Source organism: Esox lucius, chromosome 3, assembly GCF_011004845.1.
Source record: "Esox lucius isolate fEsoLuc1 chromosome 3, fEsoLuc1.pri, whole genome shotgun sequence".
In the NCBI taxonomy this organism is placed as follows: Eukaryota; Metazoa; Chordata; class Actinopteri; order Esociformes; family Esocidae; genus Esox; species Esox lucius.
Window position 1 is genome coordinate 6,923,181 of NC_047571.1, and position 20,761 is coordinate 6,943,941.

The window sequence follows — 20,761 nt, forward strand, 5'->3', positions numbered from 1 at the left end:
AAAGATTAGCCATTGCTTGGCTAACAGGTATACTGATTAAATACTTAATAACAAAATGGCAGGGATGTCAAAGTTAACGGTGCAAATCATTTAAAATGCTTAGTGCCGTCAATTTTAATAAAACTTAATTGAGTCTCAGAACCATCCATATTCAGTGGCCACTTGAGCTTTCTGGAGTGCAGCGCACGCACGCGCACACAGTATTCTGGTCTTAAGACACAATGTTTGAATTGTCCTGCATTTTGTGTGCCATTACCCAAGTGTGTTGTTGCAAATGTACAATTAGGTAAGATAGTATAAAAGAATGATAGACAACCGACAATTCGTTATGCCTAGCTTGTAGCATGTTAAGTTATCATTACATTTTTGATAGCTTATGCTAAGCATTCTAATAGCTATACCCACAACCATTGCTTTAATAATTTCTATAAGCGGATCAGACTGCTACTTAGGACTGGTTAAATGCAGTCCTGGGGAGATGACATTGTGGTTTTATTTATTGCATTTCCGTGTTACTTCAGGGATATTGATACTGGGTGAAGTTAGCATAGATGTGTCAACATGTAGGAGGTATTAGCAGGCTACTTTCATCAAGCTGCGGAAACATATAGTTAATGTCTTAACATCTCTCCGTCTGTCACAATTGCTGTCTACTGAAAAGCCAAAATCATGCAAAACTGGAGATTTAAACTAAGCTGGAAGAATCCACAATGTTGGTTTATCAATACCACCACTCAACACTACAGAACAAGCCGTTCCGCCTTGACTGTGTTTCACTAAACAACAGTTGGAAAGGCACCAACAATTATTATCATTTTGATTAGTGTGTAAAAAGGCTCTTGTTTAAACCAAATTGTCAAATATATTTATTTCAGCTCAATCATGTTCATTCAAGAGGCATTCAAAATAGCATCATAGCTATTCATAAAATTTTTTTTTAAATTAATTTGGTTCACAAACCATAGTGTCCCATATATGGTACAGTAATTAATAGGTTTACTGTTACATCCCTATTTAATGTTGCAGATGAAGATATCTAGCCATCTTACTTTGCCAACCTTAAATATTTGGTCCTCCATTCATAAGCATACATTTTACAATAATTTGATAAAGTATTCGGCTGTATTGTTACATCTATCAAGGGTGTCCCACCATCCATCAGCTCAGATAGTGTGCGGTCCCGTCTGAGCCCCAACCACCATTTTGTGCCTCACCCAACCATTTTGTAGCCTAAACATCCTTTATAGGACCTTAAAAACTTTAGGTGTGACTCAGAGTTGGATCAAAAGGATCAAAAGACCTGCACACTCATCAGCTCTCCAGATAGAGGGGTGGTCATGTCTTTTCTACAGTGGCCCGACATCATGTCTTTTATACAGTGGCCCGACATCATGTCTTTTATACAGTGGCCCGACATCATGTCTTTTATACAGTGGCCCGACATCATGTCTTTTATACAGTGGCCCGACATCATGTTTTTTATTCAGTGGCCCGACATCATGTCTTTTCTACAGTGGCCCGACATCATGTTTTTTATTCAGTGGCCCGACATCATGTCTTTTATACAGTGGCCCGACATCATGTCTTTTATACAGTGGCCCGACATCATGTCTTTTATACAGTGGCCTAATATCATGTCTTATACAGTGGCCTAACATAGCAGTTGTTCTACTTGCTGCCTTGATCAAGATCACAATGTTAGAAGATGATACATCTATGGGATCAGAAACCAGAAACCTTCTGTTAAGACTTACATGGGATAGCAATAGATGCTGCCACTTGTTGTGGTAATTTGAGGGCAATAATGTAATGGCTGTCAAATTGGGAAAAAGACATCTGCACTTATTTAATTCCAACTCCAGCACTTTTCATTGTATACAATGAAACACAGTTTGTCTTTAACATAATGCTCTGCTTTTAAACGCAAAATGATTTATTTCGGGTCACATCCAAACAAATTTTACAATTGCAATTAATTGCTGTTAACTCCAGAAGATTCTGTGGTTCATTATTTTAATTGTTTGACTGGAAAATTCAAGAGCCACGCAGAACTCAGCCTTACCAAGAATAGAACTGACCACAGATTTGAAATGGACCCAACCACTACACAACCTTACTCTGGTTCCCTGCAGCAGAATTAGCCCCTATATACAGATACAGAACAAAGAACTGAGTTTAACCAGGTCGTCTTTGAGCAACGGTTGCGGTGGTCACATTGTCTGCAGCGAGGCTCTCTCTGCATCAGATTTCTGGGCTGGAGCCCGAATAGGAAAAGCAGCAGGGGCTGGAGCCAAATACAACCTAAACAGGGTACACACTGTAAGTAGTGCTGTTGAAACAGTTATTAGGAGGAAGTTATGGAGTCTATGAACCAACTCTCCACATTCAGCTATCTCAGCATGGGCCAGGGAGAGGACTGCGTTCCAAATGGTACCCTATTCCCCATGTAGCACACTTCTCATGACCAGGAACCCTGGTCAAAAGTAATGGACTACACTAGAACAGGCTTCCGTTTGGGACAGACTCTGGGTTTAATAACGCACACGTTTCCAAGAGAGATGCTTATCAGGGCGTTAGGCCCACCTACTGTATGTAAAATAAACCCATTAACAGAGGCTGAAGTGCAGGGGCGCGGCGCTCTTTCCTCTCCTGTTAAAGTCAACCCAGCTGACGGCTAAAACAGCTGAGCTATTGTGATCCAGAACCACCACAGTAGACAGTGTCTCTACCAATCACTCACCCAGGAATAAATCAACAGAAACACGCACGGCCACGCGCACACCCTCGTGTCACCTTTCATCCACCAGGAAGAAAGGACTCATGATTCGAGTTAGATTGAGGTGTTCCGCTGTGTTAAAACAGTTTTCTAAATATCTGTATGCGCTAGAAGTACATCACGGTAGACACCACACTCGTGTAGAGATTAAAGGTATTCAAAAAGAAACAAAAAACATGGCTAGCTGCTACTTCTCACCATATCTCCGACAGAATCCTAGGTTAGCATTTGAACAAAAAAGCCCCAGGGTAGCGGGGGGGAAAGACAGTAGGGCAGAACGAATGTTTTGCTCTGTCAGCATTCCAGCACAATGTCGCAGCGCTCAGGGGTAAACGTAGACGTTCGGTCCCCCGCTCCCTGTCTTCAGCGCCTGGACCTTCTACACTCTGTATGAAACAACCACACACGCCCTACAACCATACCCCGTATTAGTTAGTTGGACAGTTTTAGTATGTGAGACTTGTGTCAAACTGTACGGCCGCATTCCAGTCGGAAACCCTACACCCTTCAGTGGACTACATTCGACAAAAGGCCTGTGGGGAATAGGGTGGTTGGGGAATAGGGTGGTTATAGAATGTGGTTCAGTCCTCTGTCAGAGACTGTATCTAGTCAGTGTGACCTCTACGCTCCACAGTCAATGAGGCCGCAGCAGTATCTCCATAAAACGCTGGCCACACTTCAAGTGACAACACCAGATTGGGAGTGGTTGCTGGCTGGCTAACATGGAAACACTGCGGAGCCATTCAACACCAAGGCATCGGTCAACACGCGTCAGCTGGCACAACACAATGGTGATGTCGGTATTCTCTGTATGGAGTGCTTGAGCGTGCGTGTGTCATAAGAACATGCCTCTCCGTAGTTTTTTTGGTTGTGTTATATTTATCGGCTTGGCACACGGCAGCCCGGGCCAAGGGCTGCGGCACCTTTTAATCTGATCTGGTGTGACCACATGGCCTGCTCCCCTGCTGCCCTGCCTGAACACGTGCCAGGACAAGCCAGCAAAATGATAGCAGCCGAAATACCACGCCAGACATTTCAATGCCAAATCTGATCGATCGGTACAATTGGACCTCTTACACCATTTCATTCTTAGGCAGGTACTGTCAGCTGGGGGTGACCAGAATATATATATTTGACTAAACTGAATGCACTTTTCGAAAAGGGAAGCCGCTAACAACAGCAGTGGTCAGCGGTCGATAAATCCTAAAACTCTACAGAACCTCGGACAGAGGCCGAGGCCAGCAATTTCACATTCAGACTCGGCTCTGGTAAATAACCTGCAGCCTAACAAGTGTGTAATTTGTGAGTAATCATCTAGGTGTTTCCGTAGCGGCCAGCTGACCTTGGCGTCCGTCGGTGGCATGGCTGCCGGTGTAATTGATTTGACACTCATCGCCATGCCTCCTGGCCCATACGGCATCTCAGATAAAGCTGCTCTCTCAACCCCAGTGCTAGGCTAATCTCAGACACTACTCAGAATGCAGTCCTCATATCTCTCCCTCAGTCAGTCACTTGCCCTCTCAGAAATCCCACCTCCTCCGTCGCTCTCTCCCTCTCCACAGATGCCCCCACCCCCTCCTCTGTGTTCCGCCTCCCCTCCCTCGGCAGAAGGGCAGGTGAGGACATGGACTCCGACAGTTTTTCATATTACACTATATTACGCGCTGTTGCAGCTTCGTCATGGAGATCTCACTGGGGCAGAGCAGCCGATGTATTCTCATTATGAGACTCGGCCCTAACAGGGGGGATACGCCCCAAAGAGAGGGACACTAATAACATTTGACAGGGATGACTTGACGGGGGGGGCAGAGACCGCGGTCACCGCAGGCAACTGTCTGATGGCTGTGAAGGATGTATGTGACCTATGGCTCGTCATTAAGAGGGACAACGCTTTTGAGGGAACCGAGAACAGTGTGCAGGGGTGATCGAGATGATTTTCAGCTGAGGTGAAACCTGCCATGGATAAGTGTACTGCATTTTGTGTGGTGTGTGTGGTTAGGTCTTATCCTAGTGGGGAATCCCTGGCTGGAGGGAGGGCTAGCAGCCATATCCAGCAGGTGGCGTTGTCGAGGAGACATCAAACCCTTTGTCCAATTGTACTACTTTTGACCAGGACTCATAATAGGCTGCTGTTTGGGACTTCCTAGGGGCGACTAGAAAACTAGCACCATTCTCTGGGGATTTGAAAGGGCTCTACAAATCACAACCATATCTCTGTATTATACACCACATTTGACCAGAGCCTGTAGCCACTTAATTGGAGGAAGAGGGAGCCATTTATGGTGGAACCCAAAGACTCCTTACCCTTTTTTTCCATACGGAAATTCTACAGCCAAATAGCCTCTCCAGAGCAACACGGCCCTGTCTCTGTATTCTCCACGGCTCATCTAAGCAACAGTATGTGGGGACATTCTACGGCTGCAGGAAAGGTTCCCGACAGGAATTCAGCCCAGGAGACACCAGCAGAATGCAGTCAGATCTTATTTTAATAAATTATGACCAATGTTTCCTCAATATTGTGAAGAAGACACCATTCAAAATGAAGCTGTATCATCCAATTTTTACCCAGTGGCAACTTTACCTCAGGGTGTTCCCATATGACAGAGTGATTTAATATGAGAGCTTCCTCCGTGATATTGACAGGCATAATAGTTCTTCAACAGTCTTTCTAATAAATATATAAATTCATAGAGATATTCAAGTTTCTTTTCACTGCAGCTGATAAGCCGTTTTGGAATCGGATAAGGCATTTATTGCCTTCTGTGATAAATTGTTGAGGGCAGCAATGAAAACGGTGTCTCTAATAGTTAATCTGAATCACTGATTAATGTGCAGTCACGGGTAGTTGAATTCCATACATTAAACCAAACATTCACAGGTACAGAGCAAGACGATGAGACATTTCAATAAAGAAGACATTACACTAAATACAGTGTTGTGGATGTGACCACATTACATCAGATGTCTACGAGGACTAGAAAACCAAGAGATTAAGATATCCAATCCATGCTCTGTCAGTAGAACAGAGAGAGACAGATGAATGACCTCTGCAGAACATCACATTTGAGATACCCACTTTGATTGGTCCAACTGAAGACCCTGCCATAGGCTGATCTGTAAGTCAGTCTAAGTGCTGTGATGGCAATATTCCTCTCCCTGGGTTACTGAAGCGTGATCTACCCGGGCTGCTTCACCAGTCAGGCCTATGAATCTTTCATGGAGCATAAAACACTATTAAGTGTCCTGAAGCACATCTTCCCGACTAGTTGAGTTCCCCCTTCCCTGGGCAAGAAATGAGTCTGTGTCTTTAAACTGGGGGCTGGGGACTCTTCTAATTCTCTCTCTCTGGGTTTCTCCTTCTCTGGTCTCTGGTGTCCAGAGTCTCGTCTCTCTGTCTGACCTAAATGTCTGGCAGACACTCCCCACCTCCAACCCACCCAGGGCTCGGCATCTCCCTACACAGACGGGAAGGCAGGCACTTGCCTGTTCGTCACAGAACCGTTCACATAAACTGACAGGCAGACCTGAACTTCCAAACGGCACTCTATTCCCTAGAAAAGCCCACAACTTTGGACCAAGGCCCATTGGTCACCAGTGAAAAGAAGGTCCCTACACAGTGATTAGGGGGTCATTTCGGTTGCGGTCAGGGTCTTTTTCCCTAGTCTATTGAAGGCTCGTTGAGGAAACAAAAAAAGGCAAGGGTGGAGATGACGGGGTCTGGTCTGACACTTCTCAATGCAGAAACCAAATTTCTTGGTGAAAGCTGAAAATAAAAACAGTAAAGGTTAAAAAGCATTTCAAGCATTTCCACAAGCATAACATTGGAGGGGTGCTTGGCCTTTCTGCCTAGAGGTCAGATACTTGTGACATAAAAAGGGCGCATGCCATCTCAGAGCGCTACCACTCAACTGACGGTTTCTTTGGGGCATGACTGGCCTGTGCTGTGCAACAGTAGATTCCAGCTGTTGGGATCAGGAAATCTGTCAACTCTGTGACGTCCCCTACACCTCTTGACCCCGCCACCCGACCTCCGTAGCACCCCCTGACCCCTAGCCCAGCCTAGCATGACAGGAGAGGCCCACAACAGCGCTCTGAACTGATGGGCGCACGCCATTTGTCGGCAAGTCGTTGAGGCCGCACTCCAAACTGACAAGGGAAAGATAAACACGAATTGCTCCGGTTCTATAATGACCTTTATGAAGCATGACCAAATCTTTTTTTTTCATCCAAGCTGCCAAGTAGACAGGGAAAAACTGAGTTCTGGAGCGCTATAAGGAGAAACGGGTACAGATGTGAGCAGCATTTCGCCTCGTCAGAGCCTATTAGTGGCTCTCTGCGCGCTGAGACATCTAAATAAAAGGAGGATCATTACGCACTAGGTTGTACCCTTTTCTTTGTTTAGCCCACCACTTTTAACGGAGTTGTTGGTAAAACGTAGGGCACTAGGTATTTAAGAAAATGAGGGTGTCGTTTTTGAATCAGAAAGATGGACTGTTCCCTCTACTTAACCACCCATTCACTAACACCTTTCAGCACTGACAATCCCAGATAACCGTGAGCAGGCCTCCGTCTGCCCCCTCCTGTAGGCATCACATCGCCCATATTATATCCACCTCATTAACAATAACTCGCTATCTTTAATTACATATCAGCCATGTGACGAACGGAACACTGATGGGCTGTCACCCTTATCTAGCTTTCTTGGGGACAAACAGATGAGAGAGCGCGCCCACACTCATAAATACAGAATTGCACGCACGCACACACACACACACAGCGTCTGAAGACCCTGGTCGTCTCATTAACGCCTCCCTTCAGCTGATGAACTGTTTTCCTGCTGCCGCGGTCTGAGAACTCGGGGCAGGCCTCCGACACAAACCGCAGCCCAGGCAGCGCGTCCCCGGTTTCCCTCGCCACCGGGACACAGTGCGTCCCCAGTTCGGACACAGCACCGGCATCAGACTGGAAACAAGGTGGCTTAAGAGCAGACAGTTGTGTTGTTCAGAGAGCGGAGCATGTTCCCATCCATGTCTGAAAGCCTCTGAGGATTTGCCGATCTAATGGAGGAACAAGTCGGAGACACCCCCCCAATCTCTGTGGGTAACTCGGCGGTCAGGCGAGGTCTGTCTGTCAGAAAGGCTGTCTGTTTGTCTGAGAATTTATTGAATTATTGTTACCTCCAGTAACCAGACCTGTCTATTGAAAGGACAGACCACATCTCATTCAACTGCTCAATGTCTGCTGATGTGAGGATGCTGATAGATTAATGAATGTATACAGGAGTAATAAACCGGATGGTTCAAGCCATGAATGCTGATTGGCTAAGAGCTGTGGTGTATCCGACCATATCCCACAGGTACCACAAATACATATTTTAACTGTTCTCGTTGTGTTGATAACTGGTTTATAATTTGAATGAGACACTTCAGGGTTTTGTTGTATATGGCCAATATACCACAAATACAGGGAGGTTTCCAAGCACTCAACATTCGCTTTGTGTTTAAGAACAGGAGTTTTTGTTGCTGATGTTACTTACAAATGAAATGGCACTGTTGGAGCGAACCCCACAAGCAATTCCTTTGCTCTGCTATAACATCAGCCAATCTGTGTATACGGCCAATAAACAGATTTATTTTGTTTAAACGAATGACTGTGATCCCCGGACAGAACAGAGTTCACAGAAATCCAATAAGATCCTTGTTTCCAGGCAGTGTTCTCCTGACTCCCAATTGGCCACGGCGCTTCTCGTTCTGATGCATTCATAATTCAGCTCTGAATTAGACCTGTTGGTTTATTAAAATGGGACATATTTTGGGGCCAGTGTCCCCATGACCGCAATCTGTCACTTCACCTCCTGCATGCTCCATGTGACATAGAGAGGGCTGGGTAGGCGAATAGGTTGGAACCACCCCCCCTCAACACACACACACACACACACACACACACAGACAAACAGGCACACAGACAGACAAACACACAGACACCCTACTTCACCCAGTCTGAAAAGTCAAACGTACGCAGAATACAGGCCAACTCACACTTAGAACATTTAATGAGCTTTTATTCATTCATGTAGTTGAATGGAACTCTCTCTGGGTCGAAGGTACTATCCTATGAGGAAGAGCAACTAATGTGGCAGCGCTTCCTGACAGCAAGTCTAGTCTTAACGAAGCCCAAGGCCATGGCTGATTGGCTGATTGGCCTAGTCTGATGAGCTCACTCTCCAGCTGTCCTGTGATCTTTTCTAATAAGCTCTGGAAGGAGTCCAAAAGCTATACGCAGAAACCGATTCATTAAATGCCGTTACTGAATGATTACTGACCGCCCGGTGTGGGCTTCCTTATTCAGAGTTCAATTTGGGGATGCAGAAGCAGTGTCTGCCGGGCCGAGCCTGAAATATTCGCTTGTTTCCCGTACATTTCTATTTTCCCAAAGTTAATTTATCCTATGTGTTTGTGTTGCTACTAGGCTCTCTCCCTCTCTCGCCATCTCGCTCGTTCTTTTCCTGTGTAAAAAACCAATGTGGACATCTGCGCGCTGCGTGCATTTTGGCCATGTATGGCAGTTCAGGCACAGCCACGTAAGCCAGTTTGGAGCCTGAATAGGAGCGCAGAGCAGAGCACGGCTAAATCATTCTCTCACTCTCTTTCTCCTTTCTCCCACAGTTGCTTGCTCAAACTCCACTGAATTATCAAACCAATGCGGACGTACCGAAAGCAGCATTCTGCAACTGATAGGTTATGCAAATAGAATGTAAACAGTTTAGACAGCAAGTATGGCTAATCTACTCAGAAAAGCAACAGGGGGATGGCAAAAAAGGGGGAGAGATGTTTAGAGGGGGAGAGAGAGAGAGAGAGAGCAGGGAAAAAGGAAGAGGTAGAGAGACGGAAAAGAAAGGAATAAACAGAGAGCTCACCTGGCATGCGAGCAGTTCAACTAAACTTAACTGCCGATACGTGGCTATCCAGTGACGGAATAAAGTAAGCACTGCCACAGTTGATGTACTAGAGGTCAGATGATGTTTTGGAAACATATGCTCTTTGTCGCAATGCCAACATCGGCATGAACTAACTCGCTGACAAGTAACGACACTTCCGGTCACACGTTAACAGCCTCGGACATCGTTCCGCTGCGGTATTGATGGCGGTGGGTCCGACCCACGTTCCCTGACAGTACATGGCCCTCAAATGGCCAGCCCACAGGAGTCAAGGCCCTAGTAGCCTCATGGCCAAGCCGGAGGATGTCTGAGGAGGAGGAACAGACGAAGGGTAGAGGATGATCCTCTTCGGATCATTTGGCAGATGCTGTTATACCAACTAAGGGCAAATATGGGTAGATGCCTTGCTCCAGGGCGAAATGATCTGAACCGGCGACCTATAAAGCCAAATCAGAGCCAAGGGAATAGCATGCCATCTGAAGCTTCCCTGGTTGATCAATGTATAACATACAGATGCAAACTGAACACGTAAAGGCAGATTTCTACTGTAGATTAACCAAGGTAAATACCAGAACATGCTGCTAAATGAATCCCGAGCCGAGGTTGAGGCCGTAACCAAAGACATGAAACTCACGGTTAGGGGGGTTTAAAACATATGGCTCCCGGTGATACGTCCATAGTTACTGAGAATGTGTTGTCGACAGCATGCCATAAATTATGCAATGCCTGTTTCCACAACATATGTTTGGCGTGCATTCGTGCGGGTGTGTCCTACAGCATCATTATTTCTCTAACAATGCCTCCTGATGGAGCATGGCAATGTTCCTCACACCTGGTGTCCACCGCACTGAAACCTCTTTATGGCGTTGTGTCTAAGGGATTCAGAGGCCATTGTGGTTCTCAAAGTGGCTCTTTAAAGGCAGTGTGTTTGGGGGGGTTCATTCAGCAGGAAGCATGGGTTTGATTCCTGCTGAGGCCATTCATACCCAACACACAAGCCCGCCTGAGTGTAAGCCACTTCTGGATAAAACGTTTAATAACACGTTATCGTTCTTTGAGCAGACGGAACTCTGGGATTGCAGGGCAGCTCTGGAGCTTGTCACGACTCCACGCAGACACGGTTTCCTTGAACTGCTCTGTCAGCCCTGCAACTGAACTCCTTGCATCTACAGCGGACGAGGAAGAGCTCAGAGCAGAACACAATGATCAGTGGGTTGTAATTAAGTGCAGAGCAGCAGAGTGGCAGTGGATTCGCTCACCTCAGTATTGAGCTAAACAGTGCTGACACTCACAGGCTGCAGAATACTTCATTACGGCCTAAGTGAAAAACAATCGATAGCAGGTCGGCGCATTAAGACGAACTCCGTGGTGTGCAGCCCTGTGTGCCGGTCTTCCTGCTTTACCTCTAAAACAGGCATCAATCTCAGGACGGATGCTGAGATTCTGCCAAGAGACAACGCAGGGCGGATATCTCAAGGCTTGCAATTCTGTGCCGCGCCGCAAGGTACTGTTGAACGCCAAACTGATTCTTAACACAGAAGTCGAAACAAACGAAGTACCCGTTTCTACAGCCGATAACTTAAAGAAATGTCCAATATGATCCAATACATGTCCCAGTCTCATCCCATCGAGTGGGTTGGAAAGGGTTAATTCCTTATCTGTCTTTCTTGGCGTTTCGCCGTAAAGTGTGACATCACGGCATCAACGAGCTCTAAAACCCTTTTCAAAGGGCCCAAGGTAAACAGTGGCCCAATGCACCTGGCTCTCTATTGCGGATTAGTCAAACAAGGGAGCTCTTAGACTAAAGCAGGCCACATCACCAGGCGCGTGTCCCAAAGGGCTCCCTATCCCCTACCACCACTACTGACCAGGGGTTGGACAGAACTGCTGCTCTGTTTAGATTACGGCTGTGCCATTTGGGAAGGAGCCTTCACTTTCCATGGGGGGTGGGGGGGCTGTCACTTCCCACAAAGCCTGACTGAGATGACAAAACTAGTCCCTGGTCATTGTCAGAAACATTCAGAGGACCAGGGATTCTCGCCTGTCTCTGTTGGAGCGGGATGAGTTGGCTTCTGGCACATCAAAGTCCAGCCTCTCTAAGACTCCGGAACAATACATTCCATAGGGGAAGATTAGGCTCCCCGCCTACATGTCAAGGGGCCTCTAGAAAGCCCACGTCAACACGCTGAACAAGCTGGGTTAACTCTGAAGGGGTGCTCCCAATGGCACCCTATTTCCATTGGGCCCTGATCAAAAGTAGTGCACTGGGTAGAAAGTGGGGCGCAGCTTGGGACAAACCCCTGGGGGCAGTGTGAAGAGGAGCTGAACCTTGGAACGCGGCTGTTCTTCACCCAGACAGCAGAAGAGGAACCATGTGACCCTGCTCCAGCACTACTCTGTCTGAGCAACAGTTACCTAGGCAACAGGCAGCGGCTATACTCCCTACCTGGAGCAAAAGAGAGAGAGCAAGAGAGACACAGAGAGCCAGGTAGAGACAGAGAAAGAGAGACAGGCCGAGAGAGAGAAAGATACAGAGAGACAGGCAGAGAGAGAGAGAGAGAGAGAGAGACAGGCCGAGAGAGAGAGAGAGAGAGAGACAGGCCGAGAGAGAGAGAGAGAGAGACAGGCCGAGAGAGAGAGAGAGAGAGACAGGCCGAGAGAGAGAAAGAGACAGACAGGCAGAGAGAGAGAAAGAGACAGACAGGCAGAGAGAGACCTACCAAAATGAAAAGAGACAGACCAAAAGACGGAGACAAATAGTCACACACAGAGAAAGGGAGAGAGTGGGAGAGATATTGATAGAGACAAAGAGATAGAGACAGAGACAGAGAGACACACAAACTCTGGGAATTGCCAGAATAGGACATTCTCAGAACACTTCAGCATGGATACAACATCTGCAACTCTCAAAATGTTACATGATGCTGCGATTCTATTGCGATTTCATGATAGTGACATATTGCTCACGTTAAGTCAGAGGCAGAGGTACAAGAAAGAGCCACCTTTTGATTAGTCACGGAAAGAAAAGCGCTGACTCACTACTAAAAAAAGATCTCATTGAGAACCAGCTATGATAGAAATATATGGGCACTTGAGAACAGGTAGAGCGGAAAAATGGCAATATTGAAAGCAATATGATCTAAAGTAAAATGCTGATATGTAACTATCTATTACAAGTGTGAAAGCAGCACATTAGTCTTCAGTGTTGGAATTCATCACTTGCCTTCTACCTAGGGCTAAAATACAAAAGAACAATGTAGCTCCTATGACAATTGGCTTGAATTAGTTGAATAAGCTTCACTGGCTATTTGTTTGCCTTACACCACTCAAATCCCACACCTTCGATATCTGAAGAACTACAGTTGGGCTGTTAGTGGCTGTGTTCACAAATCACAACTTATAATAATTTGTGTCATCTAGTCCAGACTAATTAACTAAGCTGGTGCTGTTGCCTTTAAGCAAACAACTTTGTTGGAATAAGACCGGTTGGAATAAGACTAAAGCTCAAAGCACACAGCATATTGTAATCCACCACAGTGTACGTTGGCTGGAAAGGATATCCCATTTATACGCAGAGAACAGAGCGTAGCAATAGATAAACAACCCAGGAGGATCCAGTTTTTGGTGGGAGAACCGAGACCAAGAGGCGAAGCCTGGAAAACTGGACGCATACCGCCTTCGCCCTACTTCGCTCAGGCGTTCCTTTAAATGCCGCTAGATGAGGTCACCATTCAGGGACACTCATTAAAGACAAGGAAGAGAGGGGAGGAGCTATCTTCACTACCACTGGTCTGGCCCTTCTCCCATCTGCCACTTTGTTCAACAGATTGCATGCTTCCTGGTGTCATTATCCATTTCAATAATCACTGCAAAGCCTTATGAGATCAATTTAATGTGCCTACTTACCTATGAGGAAGAATGCCGGGGACGAATACAGGAACACCATGAAAAGGAGAGGAAAGAAAACAACCATAAGATTAAACCTCGTAAGAGTATCTGACTTATTACAAAAAGTGACATTGTGTCGGATTTCTGGTTCAATGTTTTTCTTATTGGGAACACAGTAGCGTCTGACATGATATGTGACTCCTGGAAAACCTACCACTGACAACCCCAAGAAAGTAGCCACTCCGGTAATAACATTCCCACAGAATCAGCACTAAAAAGCACAAAAAAGCACTTTCAAAGGCAAACGTCCTATTAAAGGGCTTTCTTTTTTTACTAGACTACGCTAAATATGGGTCCTGGAAACTGGCCCTTAAAGTGTGATTTTTTCCCACACATTCAATGGTGGAAACAAGCTAGGCAGTTGTGTATACCATTCATTCAGTCTAGGGCTAAACATGGAGGAATGTTTAGGGAAATGTGGAATGTTGTTGGTTTTCACTCAAGAAGTGTCTGGGATGTGTTGTCTGCAGATGAAATGTTCTCCATCAGCAGGAAGTTTTGATTTTACAGCATGAGCTTGGGAGAGGCTCCAGAGCTGATCATCACTATTCTCCATGTTATAGTTTCAGTGGTTTAGAAGACAGGAGCAGCACGTGAGCTAGTAGCATCAATTACCAGGGGAGAACAGACACTAATAAGATACTAATGAAGGCACCTGTAGATTATCATGCAACATTTCAAAGTGAAGGAACTAGGCTGATGATGGAACAGGTCAGTGGGTTTGGGGGCTGTGATAGTATTGCTGGCGTACAACGTTCGGTCTCTGTGGTATTTTTCTCCGTATTTCCCAAACTATTCATCTCAGCACAATACATCACAGCGATGTTAATTAAAAAAAAAGTGACATTTAAAATCATAAATCTAGATTGTTGTTCGTGTCCAGTGCTTATCCCCTATAGGCCACACACAGCCCAGCAGAGAGGGAACTGAGTCCCTTAGTTAATTATGACAAAATGAAATACACCATATTATAAGAGGGCTCAATCCTTAGTCAATCCCTTACTAAAGCCCCACCCCCACCCCAGTGAAGTTCAGCCCCAGGCCAAAAACACTTTATGATGCCTCTCAAATCATTTTTAGTGCACTACTTTTAGGCAATAGGTCGATGGCCAAAAAATAAAAAGAGGTGGGATGACAAAGGCTAGCTTATATTCATTAAATATGGCCGCCATGGAACTATGCTTTAATAAAAACAAATACTATGGTGCCTAATACAACGAAATGGGGAGATATGGGAGTACTTAAAATCATAGAATGAACTGTAGCTGACAAATTCATGAAGCTGTTAAAGTTTCCTTTAAGCCACTATGACATCTCCAGTTAGATATGTGATGAGGTGGCAATGGTTAAGCAAAGTCTTGCCTAACTCTAAAAAAATGTTATCATAATCAAGAAAAGGGCCTCGGTGGATTTAAGGGTTATTCACATTCGAACGGTGAAAAAGAAAAAGGGTATTTCAAAGAAATTCATTTAAATTACATTCACCATTACATTTTTTACCCAAAAGCTTATTTTACAGGAACCAGGAAAAATTGAATCTTTGAAATCTTTGAATAACCTTTCCTGTGAACAGTGTAGCCAGTGTGCGCAACCAGAACATGAGGATCCCGCAACCCCAAATTCCTTATGTAGGTCACCGCTATATTGCCTCACTCCTCCTCCACCAGGCTGTACATCAATCACACAGACTCCCTTGCCCTCTCCTTCCAGTTAGTCATACATTTACATTCCTGCATCAAACAGCAAGATGCAGATGGCAAATTATCAAAAATGTTGGAAGAAGGCTATTTTAGTCAATACTAATCACCTATAATAGATTAGCATGATCTATTATTATTACAAACAGATGTGGAATTCTTGTTGTAAGGCTCCATAAGAATTGTTATGATCGGGGTTGCGATATTCTGGGAAGTTTCCATTTATTCTCTGACTTTTCTGAAATCCCAGGTGGCAGATTCCCATAATCAGTAAAGAAGAAACAGGAAACCCGGAATCTTCCAACCTGATTTCTGGCTAAATTTGTCATGCTTGTTGGCATGTAAAAAAATGTTGAGCAGGCCCAGTTGACCTAAATTTTGGATCAAGAAGTGAAAAGGCGATTCTGGGATGTTGGCCTTCTAGGCCAAGTTGCAAAGAAAAAGCCATATCTTAGAATGGCCTATAAAAAGAAAAGATTAAGGTGGGGAAAAGAACATTGGACAGAGGAAGACTGGAACATATGACGTTTTGTAAATGTTAGTTAAGCATGATAGAGTGATGTGTGGTTTGGAGGAAGGGGGGTCCGACTGAATCACATGCCTGAAATCTTATCGGGCTGCATCTGGCCTCAGGCGACCAGTGTGTCAGTCCCATGAACAGTCATAAGCCCCGACCCGTGAACGAACAGTAAGTGTGTGTGGGTGTGTGTGTGTCTCTTTCAGGGCTGGGTGTCTGGATCCATTAAACACAGTATGACATCCAGCTGACGTCTTCCCTACTCACGTCCCAATTGGAACCCTATTCCATGTGCGGTGCACCATTTTGACAAAAAAATATAATCGGCCCTGGTCAAAAGAAGTGCACTATAAAGGCAACAGGGTGCCATTTGGGATGCCCTTCTCTGGGACATGCTAGCTGGGATAAGGGCCAGGCAGAGAGCAGAGAAGCCTTGTGATTAGCAGGTTGAACAGTCACATTGAGGAGAATGGAAACTGGACGTGTCACGCTGCTACAGCCTCGCCTCAACGTCTTCTCCCCTCAGCGTATAGCTGGGTTTCCACCCAATCGGTATTCTGAAACATGCGTAAAAACACACAAAGGTTCTAACCAGCGGTGACTTTCAACCGAACCGTGGTCAGATCCAAAGGAACAATCACTGCGCGACTCATAAATTTGCTTTGATTACGGCGATTAGCAAAATGTCTGTGTATTGATTGTTTCCGCGTCGTTATCACAGGAAAAGATCACACTGCGTGAAACAAACAAATTATCTGTCAGCATTTGCGTCAAATATTCAAATAATTTTTTGTATAGGTCTTTACTCGCATAAAAGCTGTTGGTGTCATCATTGTTGTAAAAAACCTAGTTTTAATGAAATAGCCTTTAAATGTGACCTCATGCACAGCATGGACTGTGAACGTCTGACCTCTCCGTAAAGGGTAATATCCTTTAGTACTGTATATGAGATTGTATCCAATAAAGCAGATTAAACTTTTTAAAGAATCAATGAAAATCTCCTTGAGCGTACAGTGATTTCCACTTCTTTTGAATTACGCTGCAAATCCCTAAGTGAGGTCAATATAACTTACACAAGCAATTCACGCTACACCCTCGTTCCAAGTCAATCGGAATAACGTAAGAAGCGTTTGCACGTATGAGCATTAGGGATGAAACGGTTACCGGTTTCATGATAAACCACGGTAAAATTCCCAACGGTTAGTATTACGGTTTCAAATCAAAATGATAATTAAAACGGTGTTTGATTACTCACGGTAAATACTGTCCAGCATCAACCAAAGTTACCAACAGTTAGACGCAGACTGCAACGTGGGTTTCGTTTTGTGTGAAAACATGGTGGAAGGCAGTGACAGTACTCGGGAGATTTTTCAGACTTCTTGGAGGACCAAATCTGTAGTGTGGTCGTTTTTTGGATTTTGCAAGAGTGCGGAGGGAGACTTAATCGAAAATGGTCACCCGGTCCATGGAACATGCAAAAAAAAAATTGCTTAAAAAAAAACACGATGTCATCGTGACTACCACCCACCACTTTATAGCGAATGCAAGATAAGTCAAACCAGACATTTTTTTTTTTAATCAAGTGAAGAAAGATGCATACATACAGGATGTTAGGCCAGAAGCACCTTATTTCTTTATGAAGGAGAGAACAGACGTAAAATCAGTGCTGTTCATATTGTTTACATGTTCTATGTTGTGATTTTACGGTCCACGCCAGCACACTGGATTTGTTTACATATGATAATGTATGGTTCTTACATGCATATTGCTTTACTTGTGTTGCTTTTATATGCACATTTGATTTGCTTAGTTGCATTCATTAAAATCTGCATTTGGAAAAAGTTTCTTTCTCATGGCCACATGGTGCCATCTTTAATGTTAATGTTATTATTTTAATGTTTAATAAAAAAAATATATTGTTTGTTTGATGGTTTTCAATATAAAAATTGATTAAATGATTCCAGAGTGTGTACCAGTCCTTTTTGAACACATCCAGAACATTTTAACAATGGCCATGATGTTTGGTCTTTATAACCATGATTCATACCATTTAATCTCTATGGTGCGTATGTATAGTCTTGGCAGAGTTACAGCACATGAATTAGCAAACACAATTAAGAAATCAATTTGCCTCAAAGCAGTGGTGTCAAACTCATACCACGCTTGTGGTCAATTAAAACAGGTTGAAGAGTGTTCTAACAAGCCATTGACCTTAATCAAGTAGAGGTAAAAAGAAAAAATCTGCAGTCATTAGCTCTTGTGAGTTTGACACCTGTGCGGAAAGAGACTCACCATGACAAGCATTTTTCAGCATTCGTTCTGAGAGTAGCGCTCAAAACCTGAATAGGGTCTGAGTACTACATCTTCATGTAATTTCACTCAAGCCTTCACAGCCGTGTGCAAAGACATTCACGCAGCAACAGTACAGAAACCAAGATAACCAACAGAAAGATTAGTCACATACTTATTTTGATCCAGGTATAACCACTGCGGTCAGAACCAGCCAATAAGCCGATCAGTCACATTTTGGTAAGAAAAACCACGAGAAATATTTATCAATCAAATGTATTTATAAAGCCCTTTTTACCTCAGCAGTTGTCACAAAGTGCTTTTACAAAACACCCAGCCTTAAACCCCAAGAGCAAACAACAACAGTGTTGAATTTCAGTGGCTAGGAAAAACTCCCTAAGAAGGCCGAAATCTAGGAAGAAACCTAGAGAGGACCCAGGCTCAGAGGGGTGACCAGTCCTCTTCTGGCTGTGCCGGGTGAACATATTAATGTAGATATTTATTAACATTAATACATATTTATGTAAATATCTCACGTATTTTAGTACAAATTAAAGTTATGTTTTGGTAGCTCAACCATAGAATTCTGTGTGTGCACTGTAACTTTGGTGACAGAGCACCATATTTCAGACAAACAGCAAATAAAACTGTAGATTTAGTGTATTTTAATATTTTGTCTCATTAACGATGTGATAGACATATAGCACCATCATCACACGACTACAAAGTACATATCAAAGTGTTTAAACAGACCTCTATATATTTGTATTCTTCATTATTGTTCAGCTTTTTCTTCCATACAGCAATTAATACTGCTAAATAACTAATAGGCTCATATTAGTTCAATATTCCCGAAAAAAGTAAATCAACAATCTACTTTTGATATGTTTTAAGATTTTTTTTGCCATATGCCATTTCCAACACTTTGTCTTTCCTTCTCTTTCTGTTTCCTTTGGTCATAGTTCCTTGACACCTCGTCCAGGTGGACATTCACCCTCTCCTTACTCTCCCTCACTTTTTCCTTACTGACCCTCACAAAAAGCTCTGCTTTTTTGGCTCTGAGCATCTCTTTGACTTTCTTCCTTTCCAGGATCTCTCTTTCTTTTATATTTTCTCCTGCGTCTCCCTTGCTTTCTGGGTGTTTTTGGTTTCTCTCTGAAAGAGAAAGCCCATACTGTATGTCACAGTCATGTGAAATATTAATATCACTCCTCCAGCCTGACGATAACAATCTATTGAATGTGATAGTATGACCCTTAGGTGACATGTGACCTCCTGATCTTTGACTGGTTAAATGGAGTACTGTACCTGTGTCTGCTCTTTCTCTCTGAACCTCAGGACAGTCTACATGTGATACAGCTGTATGTGTGCATCCTTTCTCTCTGAACCTCAGGACAGTCTACATGTGATACAGCTGTATGTGTGCATCCTTTCTCTCTGAACCTCAGGACAGTCTACATGTGATACAGCTGTGTGTGCATCCTTCATCCTCTCCAACATTTCTTCTCTATCACCCATCCATTTCACTATTCTTTCTATCCCACTCCCCTGTAAGCACCAACCTCTCCTTCTCCATCTCACTTTTCCATCTCCCACCCCTTCTTCTCTTCTTCATGCTGGCTCAGAAGCATCATCTTTTCTCTTTCCAAAGCCTCTATCACTCTCTCCTCTTTCAGCTCAATCATCCACTCCTCTTCTGCCTGAGTGCTCTTCTCCTCCTTCTCCTTAATCCATCTTTCTCCTCGTTGATCCCAGAGGCTTTGTAGACAAGCGTTGACCCTGGCCCATCTCCTCCTTTCCTTTATCCAGGTTACTAGGGTCTGATTCTTCTGCATTGGTCAAAACTGTCTCCAAACTATTTCTGATAGAGTTCCATCTATTCCTCTCTCTGACCCTCTCCTTCTCCACTCTTTCATTGTCAGCTGACAGTCTGTTGATGTCCACTGTCAGCTTCCCTACCTTGTCCATAAACACAATCTGCTATGTTGTCCAGCAACATGTCTGTCTGCTGCTGTGTTTTCTTTCTGTTTCTCTAACACGTCTAACCTTTTCTCTTCTATTTGCCTTTGTATTTCGTGCTCTTGTTCCTTCTTCATCTTGTTAGAATTGTTGGACAAAGTTCTCTCTTACTTCCATCATTGGTGGTCTACCTTGGTACAAGTCTCAATCCCCTTTCTCATTCTCACCAGACACTCCATTTCTCTTTGCCCTTCTTTCAATCTTTCCTCCATCTCATTGTCTTTCTTCATTTCCATTTCCTCACTTCCAGTCATCTGTGTCTCCATCTCACTGATCACTGTCTGCTTCAAACAAGGAGAAAATATCTTTCCTGTCCATACCATACATCAGTTAGACCTATTATCAGGCCAATTTCTATGGTCTAGTTAAATGCTAGTAGTATACTGTTGAAGTTAAATTAATAATTATTAGCAGTAGTTATTGCTAATATAAATGTACTTTTTACGCATTATATTCTGACTCATCGTTTGAGTGGATTCAGCCTTTCACTTCTATGCCAATTCTGTCCCAATTACAAATAGTTTAAGTAGTAATCACTTGAGAAGTTAATCTAGTAAATGAATGCTGTTTTTTTTCTA

General features: G+C 44.1%; 1 protein-coding gene across 13 annotated transcripts in view; it reads right to left on the bottom strand.

The window, feature by feature from the left end:
* LOC105017907 (disco-interacting protein 2 homolog C) overlaps positions 1 to 20,761 on the bottom strand; it is a 170,203-nt gene that overhangs the window by 112,973 nt on the left and 36,469 nt on the right. For 2 of the 13 annotated variants that reach the window (XM_020045430.3, XM_020045429.3), the window contains exon 1: positions 17,131 to 17,719. The exons of the other annotated variants lie outside the window; for them this stretch is intronic. In XM_020045430.3, coding sequence (XP_019900989.1) covers positions 17,131 to 17,149 — 19 coding nt within the window. In that variant the 5' untranslated portion in view covers positions 17,150 to 17,719. Of the gene's footprint in view, positions 1 to 17,130; positions 17,720 to 20,761 lie in introns of those variants that run through there. 13 annotated transcript variants of the gene reach the window in all.